Genomic DNA, 22,978 nt, shown 5'->3' on the forward strand with positions numbered 1-22,978 from the left:
GGGTTGTTGGCGTTGCAGGCGGCAGCAGGGCCCGCCGCCTCGGGCTGGCAGCGGTTGCGGCTTGGAGAGGAGGGTCCCTCTGCGAAAGAGGTCGGAGAATGGGCAGCAACCGCAGGTGGACGGATGTAGCAAGTCGAAGCAGGCGTTTAGGGACGGGGGTATCAGCGACTCGTGGCCGTTACGGTGCGTCCAAAGAGCCTGGATCTCTGTCTGCTGTCTCCGGAGATGCTGTCAGGTGCAGCACGGAGATGGTTACTTGCTTTGTGGTAACTCGTTAGCTCTCCTCTTCCCTTGTCTGCCCTGCGCAGCTCTGCATTTCTCCGTCTCGTTCACCTGTTGCTCACTGTCAACCCCGACTGCGAGCTTTCTAGGATGCAAACTCATCCGCACAGCTGTCAGTTTGCATGGTGCTGTTAAAAGGTAACTTTGCTTACGTTGGTGATGACTCTTCATTGTGCCGTTTCACTGACGCTCCTTGTGCTAAGGTCCATGGATCTGTCAAGACAGGTATTTCATTATAGGCCAGAAGCAAACCTTGGATTACCGGTGAAAGAGAAATACCTTATCTCCTGATATTTCCTCCCTGCCTTTTCTTTTTCCTAAAGGCACAGCTGGGCCCTTCACTGCAAGGCTTTTCTGAGGGAGTCTCCAACACTGAGTCACATTTCTGACTAACTGTTTGGATCACTGCATGTCAGCCAGTTTCTGGCTATGACTGCAGGTTATGTTTGTCTGTAGGGAAGAGTCCTCTCAGCTCTGCTGCTTGTTCTGAGGTATGTGGAGTATCTGCTGTTCCCCAGGTGTCAGGGAGAAGACTGTGCCTGAGGACAGACAGGAGAAAAAGGAAAAGCTGTTTTTTACTTTAGCGAGTGGTGGGCTTGGTTTGTGGAGTAAGTGAGTCTTAATCAAGGCGTAACCCCCCTGCTGAGGTAGAAACGGAAAAAAATGTCTTATAATTAGGGGAGCAAACGCAGTTTGAAAATTTCAGCAAAGTGTTGCTGAGCTCAGCCCTTCTTTTCCTTTGGGCTGTAGAAAGAGGGCACTGGACATGGTATGCATTGTGCCAGGACCAGATGGAGTTTGGCCTTGCCGTGCTTCTCTGCTATCACATCTGTGGCACGTTTGCCAGAAGATTACTGCTGCCACAAGATTTGTGAGGACAGACTGACTGTGTGTGGCTTCCTGGCATAACCCCTTTTTGAAATCTAGCACTGAGTTCTGTGATATTTCTTTCGCATACATGCATGTGCCCATGCATCCTTCTTCATACAGGAAGGCCAGCTTTTGCAGGAGAAAAGCAGGGGTGAAAATAATTAACAACCTTCTCCCTCCCACCCCCCAAAAATAAGAGGTGGGGGGGAATAAACCCAAACCAGCCTCAGGTAGGACAGAACATGAGTTGTTGCACAGCTGCTTGGGAGTTCTCTCGCTGCTGGAGGAAACCTGCAGCTACTTGTATTGTGAAGGGATGCAAGGAGAAATACTGTAGCAGGGACTATATATATAAATTGCCTAATCTAAAAAAGTAAGAAACAGGAAACTTTATCACAGAATTAGTGCGTCCTGGCTGTGTGCCTTGGGTTGTCAGTTGTTTCCAGTTACTGCTGCTGCAGCTCTCTGTGCCTTGTCAGCATGTTTCCTTTACCAGCTGGCTATGCAGTGAGGAGGCAGGCAGAGGGTGTGCAGACAAACAGGTGTGCAGCCGTACAAGTACAGAGCGTGAGTTTGCTGCCTTATCCTGATCTCGCACCTGCAGGAAGAGTCGTGTTTCCACCGTGTTAAAGTGCGTTTGATTGCTATGACTTCCCCCCCCCCCAAGAAAGATGCTTTCTGTAGGATTAGTTCTTGCAACTTGGCACACTTGTTCTGCAGTAAGCAGAAGGATGAGTTTTTTTGCTGTTAAATGTTTGATCCAGTGGTGATGGTGTCAGACCTCAAAAGTCATGTCTTTTGTAATTAGATCTGGTCTGTGATTGGTGATTGTATGGCTAGCAAGATTGACAGTTTTCAAAATTTTAAGTTTTGAATTTAAGGTCTTTAACTGTTGCTGTTTTTTCAGAAGTTGTGTTCCCATCTGCCCAAAGAAGAGTATAGAATATAATATGCTTTGTCTTGAAGGCATTGAGGGGTGATCCTGCTTTCTGCTCTGGAAGCAGCTGCTGTGAAAGTCTCATTGTTGCAGATGTGTGTGTCTTTGCATGTTGAATAGGAAAGCTTATCAGATTGTATGTCACTGCCCCCCCACCCCAAGTAATAAGATTCACAGACCTGATGCTCTTGGAGAAAAATCAGTGTTTCAGAACTGAAGTGTCCCTGCCCATGGCAGGGGGGATGGAACTAGATGATCTTTAAGGTCCATTCCAACCCAAACCATTCTATGACTCTATACAAAGATACCTTGTTTCACTGGGGGAAACTGTTCTGCTGGTCTGCAGTAGGATATGTTACCTTGTTTTTCTCACAGCCTAATAATTTAGGAAGGCAGAATCACATTCTCTTGGCTGTGGAAACTGTCTCGGTGGGAAGGAACCTCATCTTAGGAGGGAATTCAGGGGAATGGTTCCTGCTGACAGGTACAGGTCTGCATCTGGGCTGCAAACAGGTTGAACTTGGTCATTAGATCATACTTCTGCTAATATACAACATTTGACTTGGCATTTTCGTTGTGGTTACTGCAGCTAGAAGCTGTACTGGAGTCAGTTTGGTTTTGAGAGATGTGTATAATATTGTTAAATTAGATGAGGCTGTCCATGTTCTGGCAGATCTTAAAAGTTTCCCTATTAGAAGTAGTACAATGGGTTACTTCAGGACTCCTGTGTCATTTTTGTTCTGTGATGTCCTTCTCAGGACAAAATACCTTTTTACTGTTTTTGGGGCATAGACAAATTCCTTTCTTATGTCCTCACTAAAAAGGAGACACCCCTGGAGCCAGTGTAGCTTGCACTTTTAGATCTAGAGATCTCAAAACCAGATTTCCTGTAAAGCAAAATTACTTTCTTTATTGAGTGTCAAAAAGAAACTGTTAAGGTGATATACCCAATTTTGGTATAATTTAATAAATCGCTTTGAAGTATGCACTGTCAAGCTTTTAAGCATCTTATTTGGGGGGAGCAAAGGCTAATTAGGGTAGTGCACAGAGGAGAGCAGAGCACTGCAGACCTTCCAGTATGTTTAAGGGAGGGGAAAAGATAACATTTATTTAGTGGGAAGTTGGTGAAGAAATGAAGAGAACAATGTTAGAGAAAGAGAAATCTAATTCTTGTTTTGAACAGACGAAAACTAGTGTCTGTAGGATTAATTAGGAGAACTATCTTGTGGGAAGTGAGGATTAAAGCAATTTAAAAGCCATGCTGCAGAGTCAGGTTGTATAGTGTATGCATAGAAACCTCTCTGAGATGTAAATAAAAGATGTTGAGTGAGTATCAGAACGATTGCTAAAGCAGATGACTGACAAGAGAGTAGGTGTCTCTTGGCATGTAAGGCTTTTTAGTTTGTTTTAAGGTTTTAAAAAAATATTGGAAAATATACTCATTAAATTTCTTGAAACAAACTAGGCATGGAAGTTGTATCCTCTCTCCCTCCAGGGAGAGGGGCTGTCTTGGCCTGCTCCTCCTATCACAACTATGAAACAAACAAGGTTAATTGGTTTAAATCAAGGCTTCCCCCTTGCTGATTTAAATCATGATTAAAGTTGGTATTTTAAATAATTCATTTAAGCTTTGTTTTGCATTTGATACTTCCTTAAAAGGAAAGTTTATTCGAATTGGTGAGGCTCATCTATTACTAAGTCTTGCTAAACAGGACGATACAGTGTATCTACATACACCCATTTATGCTATTATATCACAGTAAATGTTTACATTAGAAAACGGTGGTTTGTATTTACTGGGTGAATAATTTCTTTCCTCATGACTTGTGCAAAACAGCATTTGAATGAAAAGGTCAAATTAAATATGCAGGTTTTTTTATAATAGCACTGTAATCACGCACTGGATACATAAGAGAAAATATGCTTGCTGGAGTGTGTGCTATTAAAACTGACTTATTTTAACAGGGTAGTGTTATCTGTACTTAGCATGAACTGGTTGGTTTTGGTCATTGTGTCCTTCCAGATCTTGGAATGACCGTAACTCATCCTCCCTTGTCTTGTTTTTATTCAGAGATTGGAAGAGAAACACCTCCTCCCCCATTTTATGCTGCCTCCCCTAACTTTGAGTGCACTGAACTAATTTAATAAGTGAATTGAAGAAACTAATCTTTCTGCCTTTTTAAGAAAGGTTTGTTTGGTATTTCAGTGGATTCTGGTTCTGCAAACTTAGTGACTTTCTTGAGTTTAGGAAATACTCTCTTTAAACATTCTCCAGCAACCATGTGCTGCTTGGATAGGGTGTGTACTTGTTTAAATGATTGTTTTAGGCTTTATCATGAATTGTTATTAACTTAGAAAATAAATTGAATGAGTGTAATCTTGAAAAATGTGTGTAAAATCCATTTAAAGGAAAATGTTTGGAATTTAAATAGTCTATCTAGGGCCCTTAATGAAATGAGGGCAAAGAGGTAGGCTTCAGCAACAGCTCCATAGCGTATCTCCATTGCCAGGGACATACATGCAGAAATGTGCCAGCCCCCAGAGGACTCCACATGCCATGCCAGTGAATTTTCCTGGAGGATTTTACACAGTCAGGCTGTCAGATATTGCACATGTAGTGGCTTCTTGTGCAGCCACCAGCAGGAACCCTTGCGCGCATGTTTGTGGGCACATGAAGTTGCACTGGAACAGCCTTTGAGACTTGCTCTGGTGGTGCTTGCCTTGACATGCATGCACACATGCACATAAGGAGAGTCCTGTGGCCAGCCCTCCTCACCAGCATGCTTTGGCTTGCATGAGTACTGCCACCGAGGCAGGGCAGCTCACCCGGCTGCATGTTCCGAGAGTAGAAGGCGAAGCTGTCACCTTGCCTTCAAATACCAGCTTTGTGCTTCTGGTCTCCTGTTTGACTGCTTTGCACCCTTGGCCATTGTCTGTAGGAGAGGCGTAATATTCTGGTTTCTGTGAGAAGTCCAGGAAGAAGTTCAACAGATGGCTTCTGTGTTTACAACTGGTGAGGGGGACAGATTCTCAGGCACGTGCAGGTCTGGGTAGGAAGCCCCAGGGATTTGATTTGAGGTCCGTATAGCACGTGGACAGGCAAGGTTGCACTGCTAGACCTTTACAAAGGTGTCAGACTCCTTTCCTTAGCAAAGGAAGCGGGAGCTTCTGCCATAAGGAGTGTTTTAAAATGTAAAATACCGATAAGCACAGATTGTATAATGTAGCTTCTGTTATCTAGGCGTGTCTGAGAAGAGGGGACTTAACTTTCTGAGCTATATGGGACTAAGAAGAATTTTCCCTTGGTCTCCAGGAAACTCCCAAGTTGCTGTTTGTTTTCCTAGAAGTAGAACAGGAGTGGAGAAAGCAGAAACCTTGTCCTGAAGAAAACATGAATTTTCTCCCAATCACCTGCACTTTGAGGGCATTTTCTATCATGCTGCTTTTGAGCAGCAGGCTGGGGGTGAAGGCTGAAGAAAAAACAAGAAGAGGCTGCAGACTTTGTCCTCCCTTATTTCAGTATCATCTCCAACTGCTACTCCCTGATACTTGCTCTGGGTGGTGCTTTTAGTGGTGTCCCAGAATTGGCAGGCCATCCCCACCCTTCTCCCTTGATTCAAGGATCAAAATAAGAAATCCAGCCACCTGTTGGCTTAGCCCCATTGCCTGCTCCCACACACTCCTACACGTGCTCACATTTTCCAGCACTGATCTTGGGTTTGCAATTATTTCTGAGAAGTCGGGCGATACGAGCTCTCTGGCAGTATGATGTTTGCTTGCTTCGTGCCAACCCTGCTGGAGCATCAGTCTTTGCAGAACCACTGGCTCCTGGTTTGTCGGTGGGTCATGTGTGATGGCTTCCTTCTCCTCGTGGCAGGTTTGCACTGGAGTTGGGAACAGAGTGGGCTCCTTGCAGCACATTGCTGGTGACAAACCCGGACGATCTGATGGTTACGTTCTTTTGCTTTTTTCTCTTAGAGCCTTTGTGCAGACTTTCAATCTGTTTTGGGCTACGTTATTTGGGCAATAGAAAAGCATTTGTCTGTTAGCACCTCCGATCTCTTTGTGCCTTGTTAGGGCTCTTTCTGGATGGAAGAGGGTGAGGCCTCCTGGGCGCTTGGAGATAACCTGCGAGGAGGGTCGGTGGCTCTGGTTTCTCATCTGGTGGGTGTGCGGTGAGTGCAGCCATTTCACTGGCTGGTGTTTGAGCAGTGGACTCTGTCCGGCTCTGGACTGTTTTCCAGCTGAGTATTTGTGGTGATGTCAGGCAGTGTGAGAAGGGAACATGACTTGGCAGGACAAAGTCTGCAGAAAGTTCAGCTCCACATTTGGCCAAGAGCCTCAGAGGGAATGAGATCTACACACACATTCTGCTACACAGCCTGTCACACGCCCTCTCACATGCTCCCTTCCTGTCGCACAGATCCTCTTTCTCTCATTTTCAGACCTTTAACCCTTCCCTCTTAGATTCTACCCTGTGGGTTTATAAGAAACAAACAAAAAAATCCCTCCTTATTTTGCTGTTATTGTACCTTCGAAGTGTTTAGTTGCAATGACCCCCAAAGCAGAAATAGACTCTACAGGCCAGGATCCAGAATAGTAAAGTCAAAAGCAGGGCAAGTTTACTTTGCAACAGAGCTCATAATAGTCCTCTTTATTCTGACCTGCACCCCTGTGCCAGGCTTCACTGTGTTTGTTGGCACCTCTTCTGATCTCTCTTCTTGCTCTACTGCAGTCTTCTGGCCGATCTAGGTTTGGATACGCATATCTGCTGCAGGGTGGGTACCCTTGCCTCTCTTCTCCCATTCTTCTAAGAGCAGTGTTAGCAAAACCTGCCAAAATATATCCCCGGTAATGGATGAGTAGGGGATAGATTAACAGTCAAGCTTACTTTGAAGCAATTTAAAACTCCATTCCAGTATCCCTCCGATGTGTTCTTTATATGGGTATTTCTGTAGTACTGTCATTTCTTCCTGACCTCTGTGCTACATCTAGGGATGATATTTCTATGAATGGAAATCGGTACTTTTCCCCTACTGCCCTTAAGGGAATCTTAATGAGTTTCCTGCCTGTTTTGCAATCCAGTACTGTATTTCTGTTTTGCCTGTGATTGGTATTGTTTTGATTGATGCTTTTAGGTGGGATGGCGCTTGGATACAAAGTGCTGTCTAGGTACATTATTAAAAGGCTGTTTCCCAGAAACAATCTTGTTTCAGTTATGGTGATATGCAGTATGCTGATGAAAGTACTCTTGGGGTAGGAGGAAAGGAGGAAATAAGAAAAATGAACAAACAATTGTACCATAAACAGCCCTCTCCTTTATTGTGTTCTTTCTTCTTTTGCCTCTTATTCTTCATGTTCTTTTATTTCATAGCTTCTAGAGGATGGAGAAGACCAGTTTAAAAGAGAAGGTGGTCTGGACAAGGGCTAGGAGTTGCGGGCTTTTAAGTTCTCTTTCTGGCTTTGCTGTGATACATCCTACAGCTTTACGTGTCCTTTGTCATCTTGTCTTCCTAGTAAAATATTGCAGCTGCTTCTTACTGCTTTTATCTGTTTTAGTAGTAGTTCAGTGCTGACAGCGGATTGGGCCGTCTTCCTGCTCAGAGGAGTCAACAGCAGTTTGGGATACTGATGTTGAAGAGATGGGCTGAGACAACCTGGGGAGCTGAGCAGATTTCCCTTTTCTGGTGCCAGCTGATAAAGGCACTTGGCTAGAATAGGCATGGGTGATGAAATGTTATTCCCTTACTGCATAGTTCAGTGGAGATGGAATTATTTTAAGGAAACAATCAGGTAAACAGTATGTTGTGTGATTATTTATCATTATCATTTTCTACATGCAGAAAAAAAGGCCTGCAGTGCCCTTTTCTAGGCAAAATCTAGTTGGTTCTTTTATTGCTTACAGACTAGGTTTAATCCTTTTCCCTCGCATCTCTACTACCGGCATGCTATTTGGGGTATTCATTCTTGTCTCTCTTTTTTGTTTGTTTGTTTTTAAGTTCTGATCTTGCTTCAGTTTGGAGATGGCATTGGAATGACATCTCAAATCTGCCATGAGTCAGACTTGTGTTCTCTGAAGCAGGGCTGTAACATCTGTGGGACTGAGGGTCATAAAGGAGGAATGTAGGATCCAAGGTAGGAGTTTCCTTTTGTTCTGTAATGTGGCGCCCCTGTGGAAGTCCACAATGATTGAAGAGCCAGGCTTCTCTAACTCTTTTTTTTTTTTTTTTTTTTTTTTTTTCACTTCCGTGCAAGCCCCATTTTAAAAAAACACAGCTTTTTGAACCTAGCTGGTTATTGCCATTACCTCTGATCTGGATGGCACTGTGTATTTCCTGTCTCTTTTAAACCCTGTTCTCTGCGAAGACTAAGGAAGCTCTGGGTCTTAAAACCGTTGCTTCAAAGAATGGCTGGCTGTTATGTTTTGGATAGCTATGTATAATTGTGTAGAACAAGGTATTGATGGCTGAGTAAAGCTAGAGAAGGAATCCAGAAAGAAACAGAGTCTGTGGACATGTTTTCCATGCTGCCATGCAGTGGCATTTGTAAGGAAACTAAGGTGGTGGGGTCAGATCTTGTTTTCAGCCGTCAGGTAGGACATGATGAGCTGTCACTGCATGTAGGATGTGTAAGAGCTGGTCAGCAGCAGGAATAATGGGCTGCAAACACCTCAACTTTAATTTTCCAAAACAGGGTCTTGCTAGTTAGCAGATTATTTTGTAGTAGGAAGTTTTTCTAGGTGTTTTCATGTTTGATTTTATTCTTTGTGTGTGTGTGTGTGTGTGTGTATGCCTGGTGGTTTGGTTAGAAGTGCGAAAGAATTACACCATTAGCCAATACAGGGGCCCTAGGAAGAAAAACAAACATGCAAACCAAAACCACCTTTGCATAGATACACTTAGATGTGCAAGGGAATAAAAAGACTTACTGGCAGAATAGCTTAATTTGCTTGGGGAAAATGTGAGTGGTACTGGCAAAAGAAAGCTGTTGCTGCTTTAAAGTGAATTTCCACAGGGGGGAGTTTGCTATTATAGCTGATGCTGACAAACATATTGTGTAGACAAGGCTCCAGGCTGGATCTCCTCCCTTCCCCTTCTTCCCAAGGAGTGACAGAGAGCTGCCCTTTGCTCCTCTGCTAGCAGGAGGGGGCAGCTGCTCTGCTTTGTGTGTTTCATCCTCCTGGGAGGAGCACAGATGGGATTTTTCCTGTTGGAAGCCCCTGTCAAAGCCTCAGTCGTGCTTCCTGCCATGTGAAGGTCGGTGCTGATAGTGGTGTCGAGCTGTCAATGAGCTGGATTCGCAGCCAGACATGGGGGATTATTGCAGTCCAGCTACAAACGGCAAGTTCTTCTCGTGTTCATCCCTGTGGGTGCTGCACAAGTTGGTGTCGCTCCAAAGTGGCTGTGCTCTGTCTACTCGCCATGTTGTGTCACTGGCTTCAGAGCTCATCTGGCCAGACAGAGCTGAGAAAGGATGACTTGTCATTTTTTACAAGATGGCTTGGAGGGGAAGGTGGAGGGATGCTGCTACTGTAACATCTGCCTTGCTGTAACCCAGTGCATGCCCTAGTTTTTGCCATTCCTAGGGTAGTTATACTCTATGTTAGCCAGAAGCTTGAAAGCTGAGGTGACAGCTGAAAGCCTAGAAGCGGTAGAAGGGACTGGGGCTTTTTTACCCAGACCTGGCTTGTACCATTTTCCAGAGTTCAAGGGAACTTGTGTCAATGCCCTTTAAAGGAATTTCATGGCAGCAAGGTGGCCACATCACTCCTGATATCACTTGTTATTCATTTCCAGTCATTAACCAGGGAAAAGCCTATCTTCTCTTACCATCATCTCCTCTCTCTCCCTTTCTGCCTGTTTCTCTTTTCCCTCTCCCTTTGTCAGGGGGACTGATACTTCCATGCAAACAGGAAGGGAGGCGAGAGCAGCGCTGTGCGCAGTGTGAGTGAACTCCAGTAACCTCATCTCCTTTCTCCTCCGTTCAGTTGCAGGACCAAGGGCATCTGGCAGTTGGGAGAGAGGGAGGGAGGAAATGGAACGGCACAGCCCATTTCAGGATCTTACCCACCCTGAAAGCAGTCACACATATACTCTTTTCCTCTTGCACCTTGCGTTGACATGGCACTTTTTGATCAGGCAGAAACCAAGAGGTGAAGACAAGGGCAAAACCAAAACCTCAGCCTTTGACAGGCAAGGAATAATGAGAGGCAGATGAGAGGGAAGGGAACATCTCCTGCTGGATGAGGCATGTGAAAAGGAGAGCTGACTTCTTGCAAAACAATTGCTGGTGGGGTGAGCAGTTCCTTTGCAGAGCTTGTTAGGTTCTTGGGTGGGACTGGAGTCAGCGCATTCTGTCTTCATCTGATGTACAGTTTGGGAAGCCCTGTTCCCAAAATGGGAGCATCCACAGGCTGTGTAGGAAATAAATCCTGTGCTCTGAAGATCATAGGCAAGGAGTGAGTTTGGTTGGGTTTTTTTATGTGGAGCAAAGCAAAAGTACTTTGGCCTGATTCTGCCCTAAATTATTGCGTTCTCTTTGGTAGTACAGTTGTGCCTTATGATTCCAGTTCACCTTGCTAACCGATTTGTTCAATGGAGAGAGACTTCTTTTTTGTTTCAGTCCTCTATCCCTTATTACCTGCGGTAGGGTGGAGCTAGCTTGGAATTTCTGTTGCTGCCATTGTTTGTTTATAATAGCATATTCTGTGGGTCAAGAGCATCTAAGCTTTATTAGGTTAAGATTCAGAAATGTCTGCAGACCTCTTTGCATTTAGGTTGTAATATAAGGTCTAATTTTGGAAGGAAAAGTTATGGAGACTACCCTCCAGTCTCCCAGAACTCACCTTTAGGGTGTTTTTCTGTAATAGCCTGACTTTCCCTTCCTCAGTTTCCTTCTATTCCTCTTAGGCATACTGTCTTTCAGGATAATGCCTTTCATCCTGCTGTACACCATCATTACACCTTCCTGCTTCTCTTTCCCAGTACTCTTTCAACCAAGTGACACATGTTTGTTTATTTTAATCTGTTCAGTTCTTAGTCACTTCTGCTGTTATTGTTCTCTGAATGCTGCCGTGCCATCCATACCCGACCTGGGTAGGAGATGGCATGCTGTGTGTTGAGACCAGACTAAAGCCAAAGGAAGTCTTCACAATGATAGCTGGGTGCTGCAGTGAGAACCCAGTCAAGCTCAGGGATGCACCAGATGAAAAGAAGAGACAAGTGCTTGGGCAAAGGCCATGCCAGAAGTCAGCAAAGTCATGGGTCATAAAGGAGTTAGTCAGCAGCAGGAGTAAGCCAAAGTAAGGGCAGGGCAGCATTTCAGACTCAGAGCTAGAGAGGCAGAGGTGGGATTAAGACCCTTAACTTGGGGGGCAGGAGACCAGAATGCAGCTGCCCATCCCTGAGGAGGAGGCTGCACGGCCAGGAGTGACTGGTAGGGCTCTTGCATAGTTGGCAGAGGTTGCAACAGCTTGCAAGGTTCACAGGCCAGTGCTGCACGCTTGGGCAGCTGCTCATGGTCAGCTGAAGCTTAGCTTGACAGCAAATGAAAGCAGTCAGGAAGCTGTAGCCTTTTTTTATCAGCTTGGGACTGACGGTGGCTTGCGAACTCCTTCTGGTTTATGGTTGTCTGAAAGGCCAAAGTGGATAGTGCAATTTCAAACCGTGTCCCTGCAGTTCTCTGTAGAGAGGGGTTTACAGCAGGGGCACAGAGCTAGTCTCCATTCCATGAGAGTTACAGAACCGTTCTTTCCATTCTTTGTAAACATACTGTTCAAAACCATTCTTTATGCTATCCTGTTGCACTGCTTTGCACACCTTGCATTTTCATGGTTTGTCCCTCCCATTGACAATCTGAAGTTAATTATTTTTCCCAGTGAGTTTTAACAGTTTTCACATGTAATATTGTTTCATTTTCAAAGTGACACATTTGCATAGGATTCTTTTTCTGTCCTGAAAGGTACAAGTGTCCCTTTCAACTTTTTCCTAGTTGAAACCTGTTATATGTGTACTTTTGCCCCGCTTACAGACCTACTAGCTGCTCCAGCATTTCTTGAGAAATGTGATGATGCAGAGGGAAGGAGGAGGAATGACCCAACATGAGCTAGGAATAACCTTTGTTTCTCTGAGACAGCTACAAGGTAATACCAAGTTCCTTGGGAAGGTTTGTGAAAATACTCTGGCTGCTATGCCAGAGATGGGATAGGAAGAGCATTAGGTCACAAAATACTGGCTACTCCTTAGGAAAGGATTGGAACAGTGGTGTCTCCTAAGGCGCTTAGTTCTGTGCTGGTGCTGTAGGGTCCTGTGAAATCTCAGTCCAACAGTTTTTTGTTTTTTTTTTCTTGGCCATTTAGATCTGCAGCCAACTTTTGATACCCGAGGTAGCATTACCACTGTGTGAGTTGTGCGTTTGGATTTCAGCAGAGACTCTTACGCACTGTTGAGAGCCCAGCTTTCAGAGGCAGATTCACGTTGGGTGCTGGCACTTGTATTGCATGTCAGAACACGTTTAGAAGCCAAAATGCCCAATTATATCCCTGCTTTAGGTACCTCTGAAAGATAGCCCTTCCTATCACATGCATTTGTTCACCATCAGCCTGTTAGGCTCATGCACAAAGGCACAGTCCTTTTGACACACAGCTGTGTGATGCATGAGCACAGTCATGTTAATATATGTATACAAATGTAAGGTCTCTTCTGCTGATGCTGACGTGCTGCAAAGTGCATGCTTGTGATTCACTACAGAACTGAAATGTAACCATATATTTTCCCTTGGCAGAAGGCTGTAGGATTTTGTAATTTACAGGACCAGGACTCTGACCAGTAAATCCTGTTTTGAAAGATCCCAGAGACTTGCGTGAACTTCCTAAAAAGCTACCGTTTCCTCTGAACATCCAGTATTTGGAGGTAAAGGGCTCATTGTGCTATTCTTCTGATTATTCCTGCACTCCACAGTACAGTTTCTTCAGAGGTGTGCTTGCATCTGGTCTGGTTCTTGATCCTTAAACTTCTCAAAGAAAGCAAGGAATATCAGGGGAAGATAGACCTGTTTAGCAGAAGTGTCACAGTAACTGCATCTGGCTCATTTGGTTTCTTTATGTGCTGTGCTGCCCAATGCTATCTCCTTTATTGTCCCCAATGAATGTGGGACAGAAACTAGGCATATTCTGTAGCTTTGTGTCTTTTGATGACAGGTCAGATCAAAGACTTCCAGAAGAGTACATAAGTGCTTCAGCTGGGCTTGGAAGAGGACTCAGCTGAGGGAATGGGACAAGATAAGACTGTTGCTGGTGGAAGTAATTAATGTTTTTGGCACTTAGCGTGAGGTGCAAGAGGCAAGACTGCCACCTCTAGTCTCTGTTAACAGTACTTTCTGTTGCAAGAGCGCTGACCTTGGGACCATTGGTATCTGAGTTGTTCTGTTGTCTCAGAAAAGAAAGGGAGAGGGAAGAAATGGAGTAGGGCGAAGCTGGTAGCAACACATTTCAGAAGAGTTTAGTGTCTTATTTGAGACATGGGTGGCAAGAGCTGGCAGAAAATTGTTTCCCTTAGCCTTTCATCTATACGTGCTTCCTTGCTGGAGTATGTCTGCTCATCAGGTTCCTCTGTTCTAGACGCTGCGTTAGAGAGAAGTGATTGCTTCATCTTTTGTCACTTGGCCAGTCCTGGTTTCTAAAACTGACAGAGTTGAGACAGACAGTGGGAGGCAGCACAACAGATTATGTCAAGAAGACAGTGTTCCCTTCTGCAGTTACAGCTTGCATCACCCTTCAACGTTTTTAGTTGAAGTGGTGGTGCAAATCAGAAGATGTGAATGTCTAATAACATGATTATTATTACAAAACTTGACAAGATTTTTAGTCATTTGAAAACAATTCTTATGTATTTCTGTGAAAACTAACTCCCTGGCCTAGTCATACAGCCTCTCACTTGTGTGTCTGTGGGGGGAATGCTAGTTTAGGTTTCTTTACCTAGCACCAGAGTGCTGCTGTTTGTAGTTAGGTCAGTTTTCCACAGCCTGCAACTGTTACTACATCTACAAAACTAAAAAATACTGTGTCTGAGGAGCAGAGAAGACAAGAGGCCTCTCTTATCTGGCCCATTCTGTTTTGGGAAGGCTGGAGGCTGGTGCACGAAGTAGGAACCTGTGGGTTGGTTTTACAGCATGAAGATAGTGGCTCATAGGCCTTACCCCTAGCCGTGTGCTGGGTGTGGACGTGGATTTATACTATCCTCCCTGCTGGTAACTGTAGACTTCTCAGACATTGCCAGGAAGTCTGCAGTCTCTTTAGAAACTCTGCTTTGGGCTCCAGATGTCCTGCTGACAGCAAGTTTCGCTCTTGCGATGTTGTGTCATAGTTATGTGCATGACACAGTTTTGAAATCCCATCAGGCTGTACCCTCCTCTTTTGCCTTCCGGAACACATCGCAGTTGTGGCTGGGATGCAGCAAGACTGGCTGGATCACTGAACTGAAGGCAGTGGGGCCTGAGCACTGTCACTCAGTTCCTCAGCTGGGGGATCGAACTCTTCCTTTGAAAAATCACTGCGGTACTGCTGCTGGTGATTCATTCTGCACAATAATTAATGTTTGAGTGAGTCTTTTGCGTGGTTTAAAGGAATGTGGAGATGCACTGAGGCAGTACACTTAGCTTTCTTGTTTCATGCCCAAACATGTTCAGACACAACTGATATCAACATCAGTGAGGACCTTACATAGGACTAGGAATACAAGTTGGGTTTGGGTTGTTTCGGTGAAGTTCCTATCTCCATCTGATGCTCTGTGCCTCTCCACAAGGTTTTCAGTTGATGCAGGATTTACTGTGGAGAATTCTTAAAAAAAAAAAAAAGTTGATTGTGATAGCCACGTTTTTTCTTTGAGGACTGTGAGTCTCTTTGAATTGGTTGCAAATCACATCAGTTAGGTTGTAGTCTCCCACGACAGGACTTCTTCCCTTCTGTGGTTTTGAGTTTCATATTTGCTGCCACTGCTTTTATCCTAGATAATCTGATTCTCCAGCAATTCAGTGGCTGCGTGCACCAAGGGGGAGGGATTTCTGAATTCCTTACGCGGTCTGAGGCTGTATTTACAAAGGTCAATTAATATGCCCTGTGGTTTTTAACACCTGCATCTATTATCTGCCACAGTGTAATTGGAGATGACAGGAGCTCAGCAGGCTTGACATTATGACTGCTTTTATACCTGATGACTGTTTCAGAACACTGGGAGGGGGGTGGTATTGCTTTCATCTTTGCCTTTGGCATTCTAAGAAAAGTTGCACGGTCTGGTCCAAATATCCGGGAGGGAAGAAGGGACTTGGGACTTGGGACTGCCTCTTCCCAGTCAGCACCACAGTGTGTGAGGCATGCCCCTGCTTACCTGATGCTTTTGTATCTGGGCTGCTGCTTCCCGTCACCTCCTGTCTTTCAGAGAGTGGCAGGCAGGCTTCCAGTCCTGAACTCAGTCACTCAAGTTAAACTGGTACAGGCCTTTAACGTAGTTGCTTTTTTAAATCAGTTAATCCCTTCAGCTTGCATTGGTAAATCACTGAGTTAAGATCAACTGATCAAATGCATGTTCAATCAGATTAGGGGTGTTTACATTAGCAGTTTGCATCAGTTTCACTAAGTCTGTGCAGTCAAACCAGTAAGGCCTTATTCTGTGCAGGTGGGGCTTTTTGGAAAAAAGTGATTGGATTTGCTTTCCAGGTTCAGGTTCTGTAGTGGAGTTAGTGCTGTATAATAGAGTTGCTTTTCAGTATGGTTTCCAGGTTCCAGAAAAGGGTATCCTCAGAAGGTTGGTAGTGAATCTGTTTCCTGAGGGTGGTGTAATGGTCGTTTCCTGTAGGTATGATGCTAGCTTTCAATTTCTTGCTGTAGGTGAGGGGAGGATTTGTCATCCTCATCTTTGATACATCACTGATCTTTGGCACAGCCTTTGGCTACTGATATTAATAGGGAAATTCGGTGTTTTGTAGTCTTTACTAAATAATTGTATCAAAATTGTCTTTTACAATTTTCTATGTGCTTTGCAGTACATGCCACAAAATCCAGGGCAGCTGACAGCAATGAGCTATTTGTTACTGGAAGCTTTAACAAAGGCCACCAGTTGTAAAGTCTGGAATTTCCCTCTTGCACACTTGGAGAGGTCAGGACTGAAGTCCCCTGGTGGTGTTAGCAGTAATGAAGTCTTGTCCTGCTTTTGATAAATATTTTGGCAATGAAAAGACAGTTTTGTGCCTGGGTGTGCTAAGCTTATACCTTTTACCACAGTTTGTTAAAATATTGTGTTTCAAGAGCATAAACATTGATAAAACAAAGTTAATTGTCCCTTTGAATAAATAAGGAAACAAAATCTTGAAGCTTGCTTGTGATGCAGCTTGTAATAGATTTTGGGACTTAATAGCCTCAGTAGTTGAACTCTTGCCTTTTTTGCATCTGTGTTTTTTCCACAGGTACTTCCTTCCTGACTTTTAGTAGCAGAGAGAAACTGAAGACGTTGAAGAAAGACATCTGCGGCCCCTTGCTTGGCAGTAATAATGCTGCAACGATGAGATTATAGTGAGCCCTTCCTGTGTGGCCTCCATGGGTCCCACTCAACTCAGCACACAGGATCATGGGAAGAGGGTGGCAAGTGTATTTGAGATGGAGGAGGAAGGGCTTTCACTCTTCCCTGGCTCAGAGAACCCTCCTGAGCATGCAGGTATGGAAAAATTTTACTAAATCCATGCAAGCTAAAGGCTATCCATTCTTTCAGCTGCAAGCAGAATTGATACTTTGCAAAATTTTAGGGTGAGTTCTGCTGTGCTTGAGGCGCTCAGAGAGAATGTCTAACAATAGAATCAGTTATTGATAGTTGAAGATGACTGGATTATCCAGGTGATAAATGTGTTGAATATTTTGCTTATTTGACCTTCTAGAGGCTAGGTCTGTGGTGGTAAAATGAATTTCTTTTTGTTGGCCTTATCAAAAACTGCTGAACGATAAAGCTATACTTCAGGTGACAATCCAACAAGGGTTAGTGATGTAAAGAAATAATAGGTTCTTGCAGATTCATATAATGGAAAGACAGTCAGAAGTTTCCTCTACACGTTTCTGAGGTTAACTGAGATTAAAAGAGTATCAGGAAATAGAATTGAGATTTTGCAGTTATAATTGCTATGGACACACACAATCCTACACTTTCAAACTGTAAGAAGACATAGTATAACATCTCTGGACAGGTAACAGGAAAAAAAGGAAAGCACAAGTGAGGTGTCTAGCATAGTATCAGAAACTTAATGAAAATATGACAAATAAATGTAGCTGTTGAACAGTGAGGCAATGGGCAATCCCAGATATAAAAAGAAGAGGCGATCTGAGCATTGAACGAGGACTCATCAAGAGAGTAGAAGCAGAGTAGTTGAAAGGTGAAGAGATATTATGCAATAAAAGTCCTTAAAACAGATTTGAGGGCAGGAAAAGAAAACAATTGATAAATGCCTTACAAAAATGCAAGAAAAAAAGCCACAAAAGAAAAATTATTAAATAGGGGATCTACCAAAGAAGGAGGGCCCTAATGAGAGCTAAAGGTGCAGAGATGGCAATCATGCTTGATAAATCTGAAATTATTTCTGTGCTATCTTTGACTACAGAAAATGACAATAAGCTATATAACTAAAATGGTTCGTGTTCAACAATGGAAAATAATTTGCATAGATCAAAGTATAAGCCTATCTGTCTCAATTAAATGGTAATAGGAATGGTAATCAGTCGTTTATGTAATGTTTTAAAGACAGGTAAGAAATCCACAGGACAGACAAATCCATCTTGTGGAAGTCATTGGATTACTCTGCTGTCCCTCAGAAACCTATGAACATCATTTGAGGCTTCCGCAAATTTGTTATACCAGTTAATATATATGCAATGGCAGACGAAGTAATTTGAAATGACTAGGCATTGTGTAATTTCCTCTTGGTAATAGATTGTGTGAAGAGAAATATAGTAGAACAGGAGAGGGGAATATCAGAGACTTAACCTTTCTGATGACATTTTCCTGCTGTCAAATCTGCAAGGAGAAGTGCAGGCCAAAATGAGTGACCTCCAGACCCTGGGATTGAAAATCAACACCAAGATACTTAAGACTGTGAAAACCAATATGTAGTGAAGAACACTAATAATAATTTCTGAGACTGACCTAAAACTGTTTACCATTTCAGGAACTCGAGCAGAATAGTAAGCGTAACTGAGAGTAAAGATAGAGGTATTAGAACTGTATGTATGAAAATGAGACCTGCCATTGTAACCCTGATGCTGATCAGAAAATGCAGAAGCCTTGCTCTGCAAACCAATCCCTATGAATTAACTCCAGTGTAACTGCTTTCCAGGCATACCTAAACATAATCTGGAGATTTATCAAGACGTGGTGTTTGTAATTTTTGTGAACAGCTGCCATAGAAGAATCTATAATTTCTGACATACAGAAAAATACTTGCACTATGAGCTGTGCAGAAGGACATGTCAGATGTCAGCATGGCTAGAATTAAGTGGAATGAAAAGAGAGATGGCTAATAGGGATGGGATACACAAATAACATCGGCAAGCATTGGCTGGAAGGCTTAATGTGAGACACGCTGGAGTAGACCAAAGATGTTTTTGGAATGCACACCTAGTGACAAGACGTAGGAAGAACTGGGAGCTGCTGCACAAGACCATGTGAAATTTGAGGCAGTAGTGAAGGCCCTGTGTTTCAGGTGGAATAACAAGGTTTAGTAAATGAACCAACTGTCATTATGAGAGTGCTTCAGGTTAGGGAGTGGGGAGCACTCTTGAAGAAGAAATGATGTGGGTTCCAAAGGTTCATAGAGCTTGTGCAGTGTGCTGCGTGCCTGCTCATTGCCCCTGACTCCACGAAGTTGCTGTCTTCTGTCTTGACAGTTTCCCCAAGTGTTCCAGTTACAGGGATTGCCTCCTCAGTCTGCTTTTTGTAGGGTCACGGTTTCAGCACTGGTTTTCTGTCACTATTTGACTGCTGAACCATTTTTCCTTATCCTTGTGCATAAGCATGGCAGAAAATAGAAGTAAGAGAACTGGAGGTGAATTCTGAAGAAAATTACTTTCTGCACAGTCTTGGATTTCAGCTCAACTTTTCTGTAGCTTTCTCACATTGTTAACTGTCATTTCTGCTGATGCAAAGTGCAGAAAACACCTGGCCTGAGCGCGTTTTAGCTCTTTCACCCTATTTTTGGAGGGGAACAAGCATGAAGCTATATCTGCTTATATAGTTGAGGTGAAACTGTTTGGATTATGTCAATAGTTGGTTTGTTGCAGAAGATACGCTTGACCAGAAGGGGAGCCTGTGGAATGGGAGACTTGATCTTTTAATTCGTGTGTTTGGGAGATAGTGGGTTTGAGTGAGGACATTGGTTATTGTAAGGAATGGGGCAATCAGCTGCAAACACCATGCTTCCCTCATGTGTGTGGCCTTTTTTCCCCCCCCCTCCCCCTCCCCTTTTCCTCGGTACTGTTTGTTTCGGTAGAAAATCCCCCCCTGAAGCGGAAGAAGGGCCCAGCCCCTAAGATGTTGGGAAATGAAGTGTGCAGCGTCTGTGGGGACAAGGCCTCCGGCTTCCACTACAACGTGCTGAGCTGTGAAGGCTGCAAGGGCTTCTTCCGTCGCAGCGTCATCAAGGGTGCACAGTACGTCTGCAAGAATGGCGGCAAGTGTGAGATGGACATGTACATGCGTCGCAAGTGTCAGGAGTGCCGGCTGCGCAAGTGCCAGGAGGCAGGCATGCGGGAGCAGTGTGAGTGCAGGAAATGGTGCTGGCGGGAACACTGTGGTTTTGGGACAGGAGGTGTGTGGGGGTGGGCTGTGGGCCGATGCATGTAAAGAAGGGTGCAGTGTGAGTGCTTGGGAGTCACACGTGAGCCATGCAGGCTGCATGCTGGAATGTGTGTGGGAAGTCGCCGAGAGCTTAGCAGGTATCATGTGGAGAGGTGAGGCTGTTAGTGGAACAACACTGGTGTGCTGAGCCCCAGCCCTGCTGTATTCCTTGTAAGAACTCGTGGAATATGACATCAGAGGAAAGACTCGCAATGAAGATTTATGCATTCTTCAGTATGCTGTCAACTGTATCGGTAAACTCATGATCAGGACTGCAAGGTTGGTCACCGTGCTCCTTGAACAACAGGCACTTTCCTTTGCCTTGTACTGTGAGCTTGTGACAGAGGTCAAGGGCAGCACCACAGTACTGCAGCTGTGTTTGTACAGACCCGATCTCGTTGTTCCCTTTAGTAAGCTCTGCTATTTTTCTCACACGAGCCATAAGACTGCTGTTTCTGAATATTCAACAATGTTCCTGCTCACGTATCAGGAACAGCCCTCCTCGGCCAAGGCATCCGGGTTTCACCCCTTTGCTGGCCAAGACTGACCGAATGGATGCTCAGTTAATGTTAAATCTGTTTGAAGTCTACTTTTCTGATATCCAGCACCCAGAACAGTGAGAAACAGAGGGTATTTCAGAAACATAAAAATACTTCTGCAAAAAGTAAGTAGCACTGAGCTGCACCAAGGAAACTCGCTGTTCAGTTTTTTCAACATGAAACATGGCACACCTAACATGTAGTCAGTATCTTTGTCACACTGGTTTGTATCAGTACTATGCGTGCTGTCTTTGCCCCATTTCTCCCTGCTCCTGGGAGCTGCACAACAGATGTATTTGAAAAGCTACGTAGCAAGGCTACCTGTCCACCTTGCTAATCTTATGTTGCAGGTAGATACTAGAGAGCCTCAATGTGCTTCTGTGTTTACTCATTGTCTTATGTTGAAGACAGCTCAGGAAAACTAGGCCAAAAGGAATCTTTGGGTTGTTATTAACAAGTGCTTGGCATTTGTTGTCAACACTGTAATCCCCACTGTAAATTCACCCTGTTAATCTTGACAGAAACTAAGGGCTTTTTCCTCCAGCTGTTTCACTTAGAAGGCCATTCCAGAACTTCCCTTTACTAATTGTTGGAAACATTCTTCTAATTCCCAGACTGAAGTTACTCGTGGCCAGTTTATTGTTCTTAAGCCAGTGTGAACCATGAGGTTAAATAGTTCCTTCATGGCAAACCAAGTGACTTAGATTGCTTTGAATTTAGCATGGTGTAGAAGCTTTCACATAGGCAGTTTTCAAGATTCAGTAATATCTGGTAACTTGTGACTTGGCTGTAAATTCTTTGTGCATCTGAGTCCCAAGATGAGGGACCGTAATCACTTGGATCAATTTCTTCCCTTCTTAAACTAACACTGTGACTAGCATTCTCTAATCTTACAGATCCCCCTTAATTTGGTAATTGTATTGAACATCTTTGCTGTTAGAATTGTAATTTTTGTGAGTGTACCTGTGCATGCATCCTCCCTGTTAGAAGTCAGGGATAAAGGTTACTCTCAGCTTGAATGTGCTGTGGGACTGTCCATTTCAGAATGTGCTCTCACAGTAGTTCTCCATTTCTTGTCTTCATGTTTAACATGATTATTTTGAGAAGTGCAAGTATATACTTGTTCAGTTTTGGAGCCTGTCTTCCTGTGTAGCAGCTATGTTTCCTTGTTACCTGAGCATAAAAAGTAGCCAAAAAATCTTTTAGCACTTTAAAAATCTTGTTTGCAAAGTCAAGCTTTATGTTTTTTGGTTTTGTTCCCGAAGATATTTTTTTTTTCCCAGTCGTTCCTTTTTCTGCTTTTTGTTTGTTCATCACTAACTCGCAGGATGATTCTCTTGAAGATAATCCTTGAATCCAGGCATGTCTGGTAGTTTCCTTTTTTGGGATGCAGCTTGCAGATAGTTTTTGCAGCTTTGACTTAAAGAAACATCAAACCTCCTCTGCGTTCAGATCAGTGAATTCTTCAGTTAGCTTAGTTACAGGCTGTTAACAGTTTTTTGTATTTAAATTAGCTAATGAGCAGTAGGTCCAATAAGATTTTTCACAACACATGCCTCTGAGTTGTTTTATTGCTTAAAATGTTACATCTAAATGGCATATTCTTTGACTTCATGACTGAAGAAGATTTCTAACCCTACTCCTGAAGGACTTGCGGTCCTCAGTACGTTTTATGCAAAGCTATTCTTTCATTATTCGTCTTGCGGTATGTTACTATTCTACAGTCTGCTGCAGATGGGCTGTGTAGAGAGTTTTCCTTTCACTCTTGAACTTCATCCAGTACTGACTCTGGCCTCTTAAGAGGAAGATGAAATGACACAAGCTGTTAATTTAGCAATATTGGAAAAAGACACAACAGCAGAATAATGTAAAATGTGATGGACCCACCATGGCATGTGAAGAGAGCACCTGCTGGAATCTGTTATAACATGATATTTTGGGAAATTGCTCAGTGGGGAAAGTTGCTGTTGTCTTTCTGAGATCTGCAGGGCATCATGAAGGGAGCTTCTGTCCTTTGTGAACACTTAGCATGACAGTAAGATTAAGAGAAAGGCAATGGAACAACTTAAAGTGGGGAAAAGAGGGAGAAACAAATAAGAAGTATCACTGTCTGCTGTCTGTGTTGTGTATGCTCTGATATACAAGATACAGGTAGCTGTGATCTCTGCCTCTCCATCCACAGCATGTTACCCTGTGTTTAGCGTGGTTTCCAGCGCGCTCCTATGTCATGTTTGATCTCTGGCTATTCCTGCTTTAGATGTTCTGTCTGAAGAACAGATCCGACTGAAGAAACTGAAGAAGCAAGAAGATGATCAGGCTCGGACAGTTGTGGTGCATCCAAACCCTCCGAATCCTCCAAGCCCTTCCCACAAACTGACACCTGAACAGTTGAGCATGATAAAAAAGCTTGTGGCCGCTCAACAGCAGTGCAACCAGCGCTCATTCACAGACAGGCTCAAAGTGACGGTAAAAACTCTACCAGC

At 43.8% G+C, this 22,978-nt stretch overlaps 1 protein-coding gene across 2 annotated transcripts in view; it reads left to right on the forward strand.

Moving 5' to 3' along the window:
* Positions 1 to 22,978, forward strand: part of NR1H3 (nuclear receptor subfamily 1, group H, member 3) — a 30,012-nt gene that overhangs the window by 1,139 nt on the left and 5,895 nt on the right. For both annotated transcript variants that reach the window (XM_010580141.1, XM_010580142.1), the window contains exons 2-4: positions 16,547 to 16,794; positions 19,610 to 19,876; positions 22,753 to 22,961. In XM_010580141.1, the coding sequence (XP_010578443.1) occupies positions 16,677 to 16,794; positions 19,610 to 19,876; positions 22,753 to 22,961 (594 nt within the window). In that variant the 5' untranslated portion in view covers positions 16,547 to 16,676. The remainder of the gene's footprint in view (positions 1 to 16,546; positions 16,795 to 19,609; positions 19,877 to 22,752; positions 22,962 to 22,978) is intronic.

Source organism: Haliaeetus leucocephalus, unplaced genomic scaffold, assembly GCF_000737465.1.
Source record: "Haliaeetus leucocephalus isolate CR32 unplaced genomic scaffold, Haliaeetus_leucocephalus-4.0 Scaffold696, whole genome shotgun sequence".
Lineage (NCBI taxonomy): Eukaryota > Metazoa > Chordata > Aves > Accipitriformes > Accipitridae > Haliaeetus > Haliaeetus leucocephalus.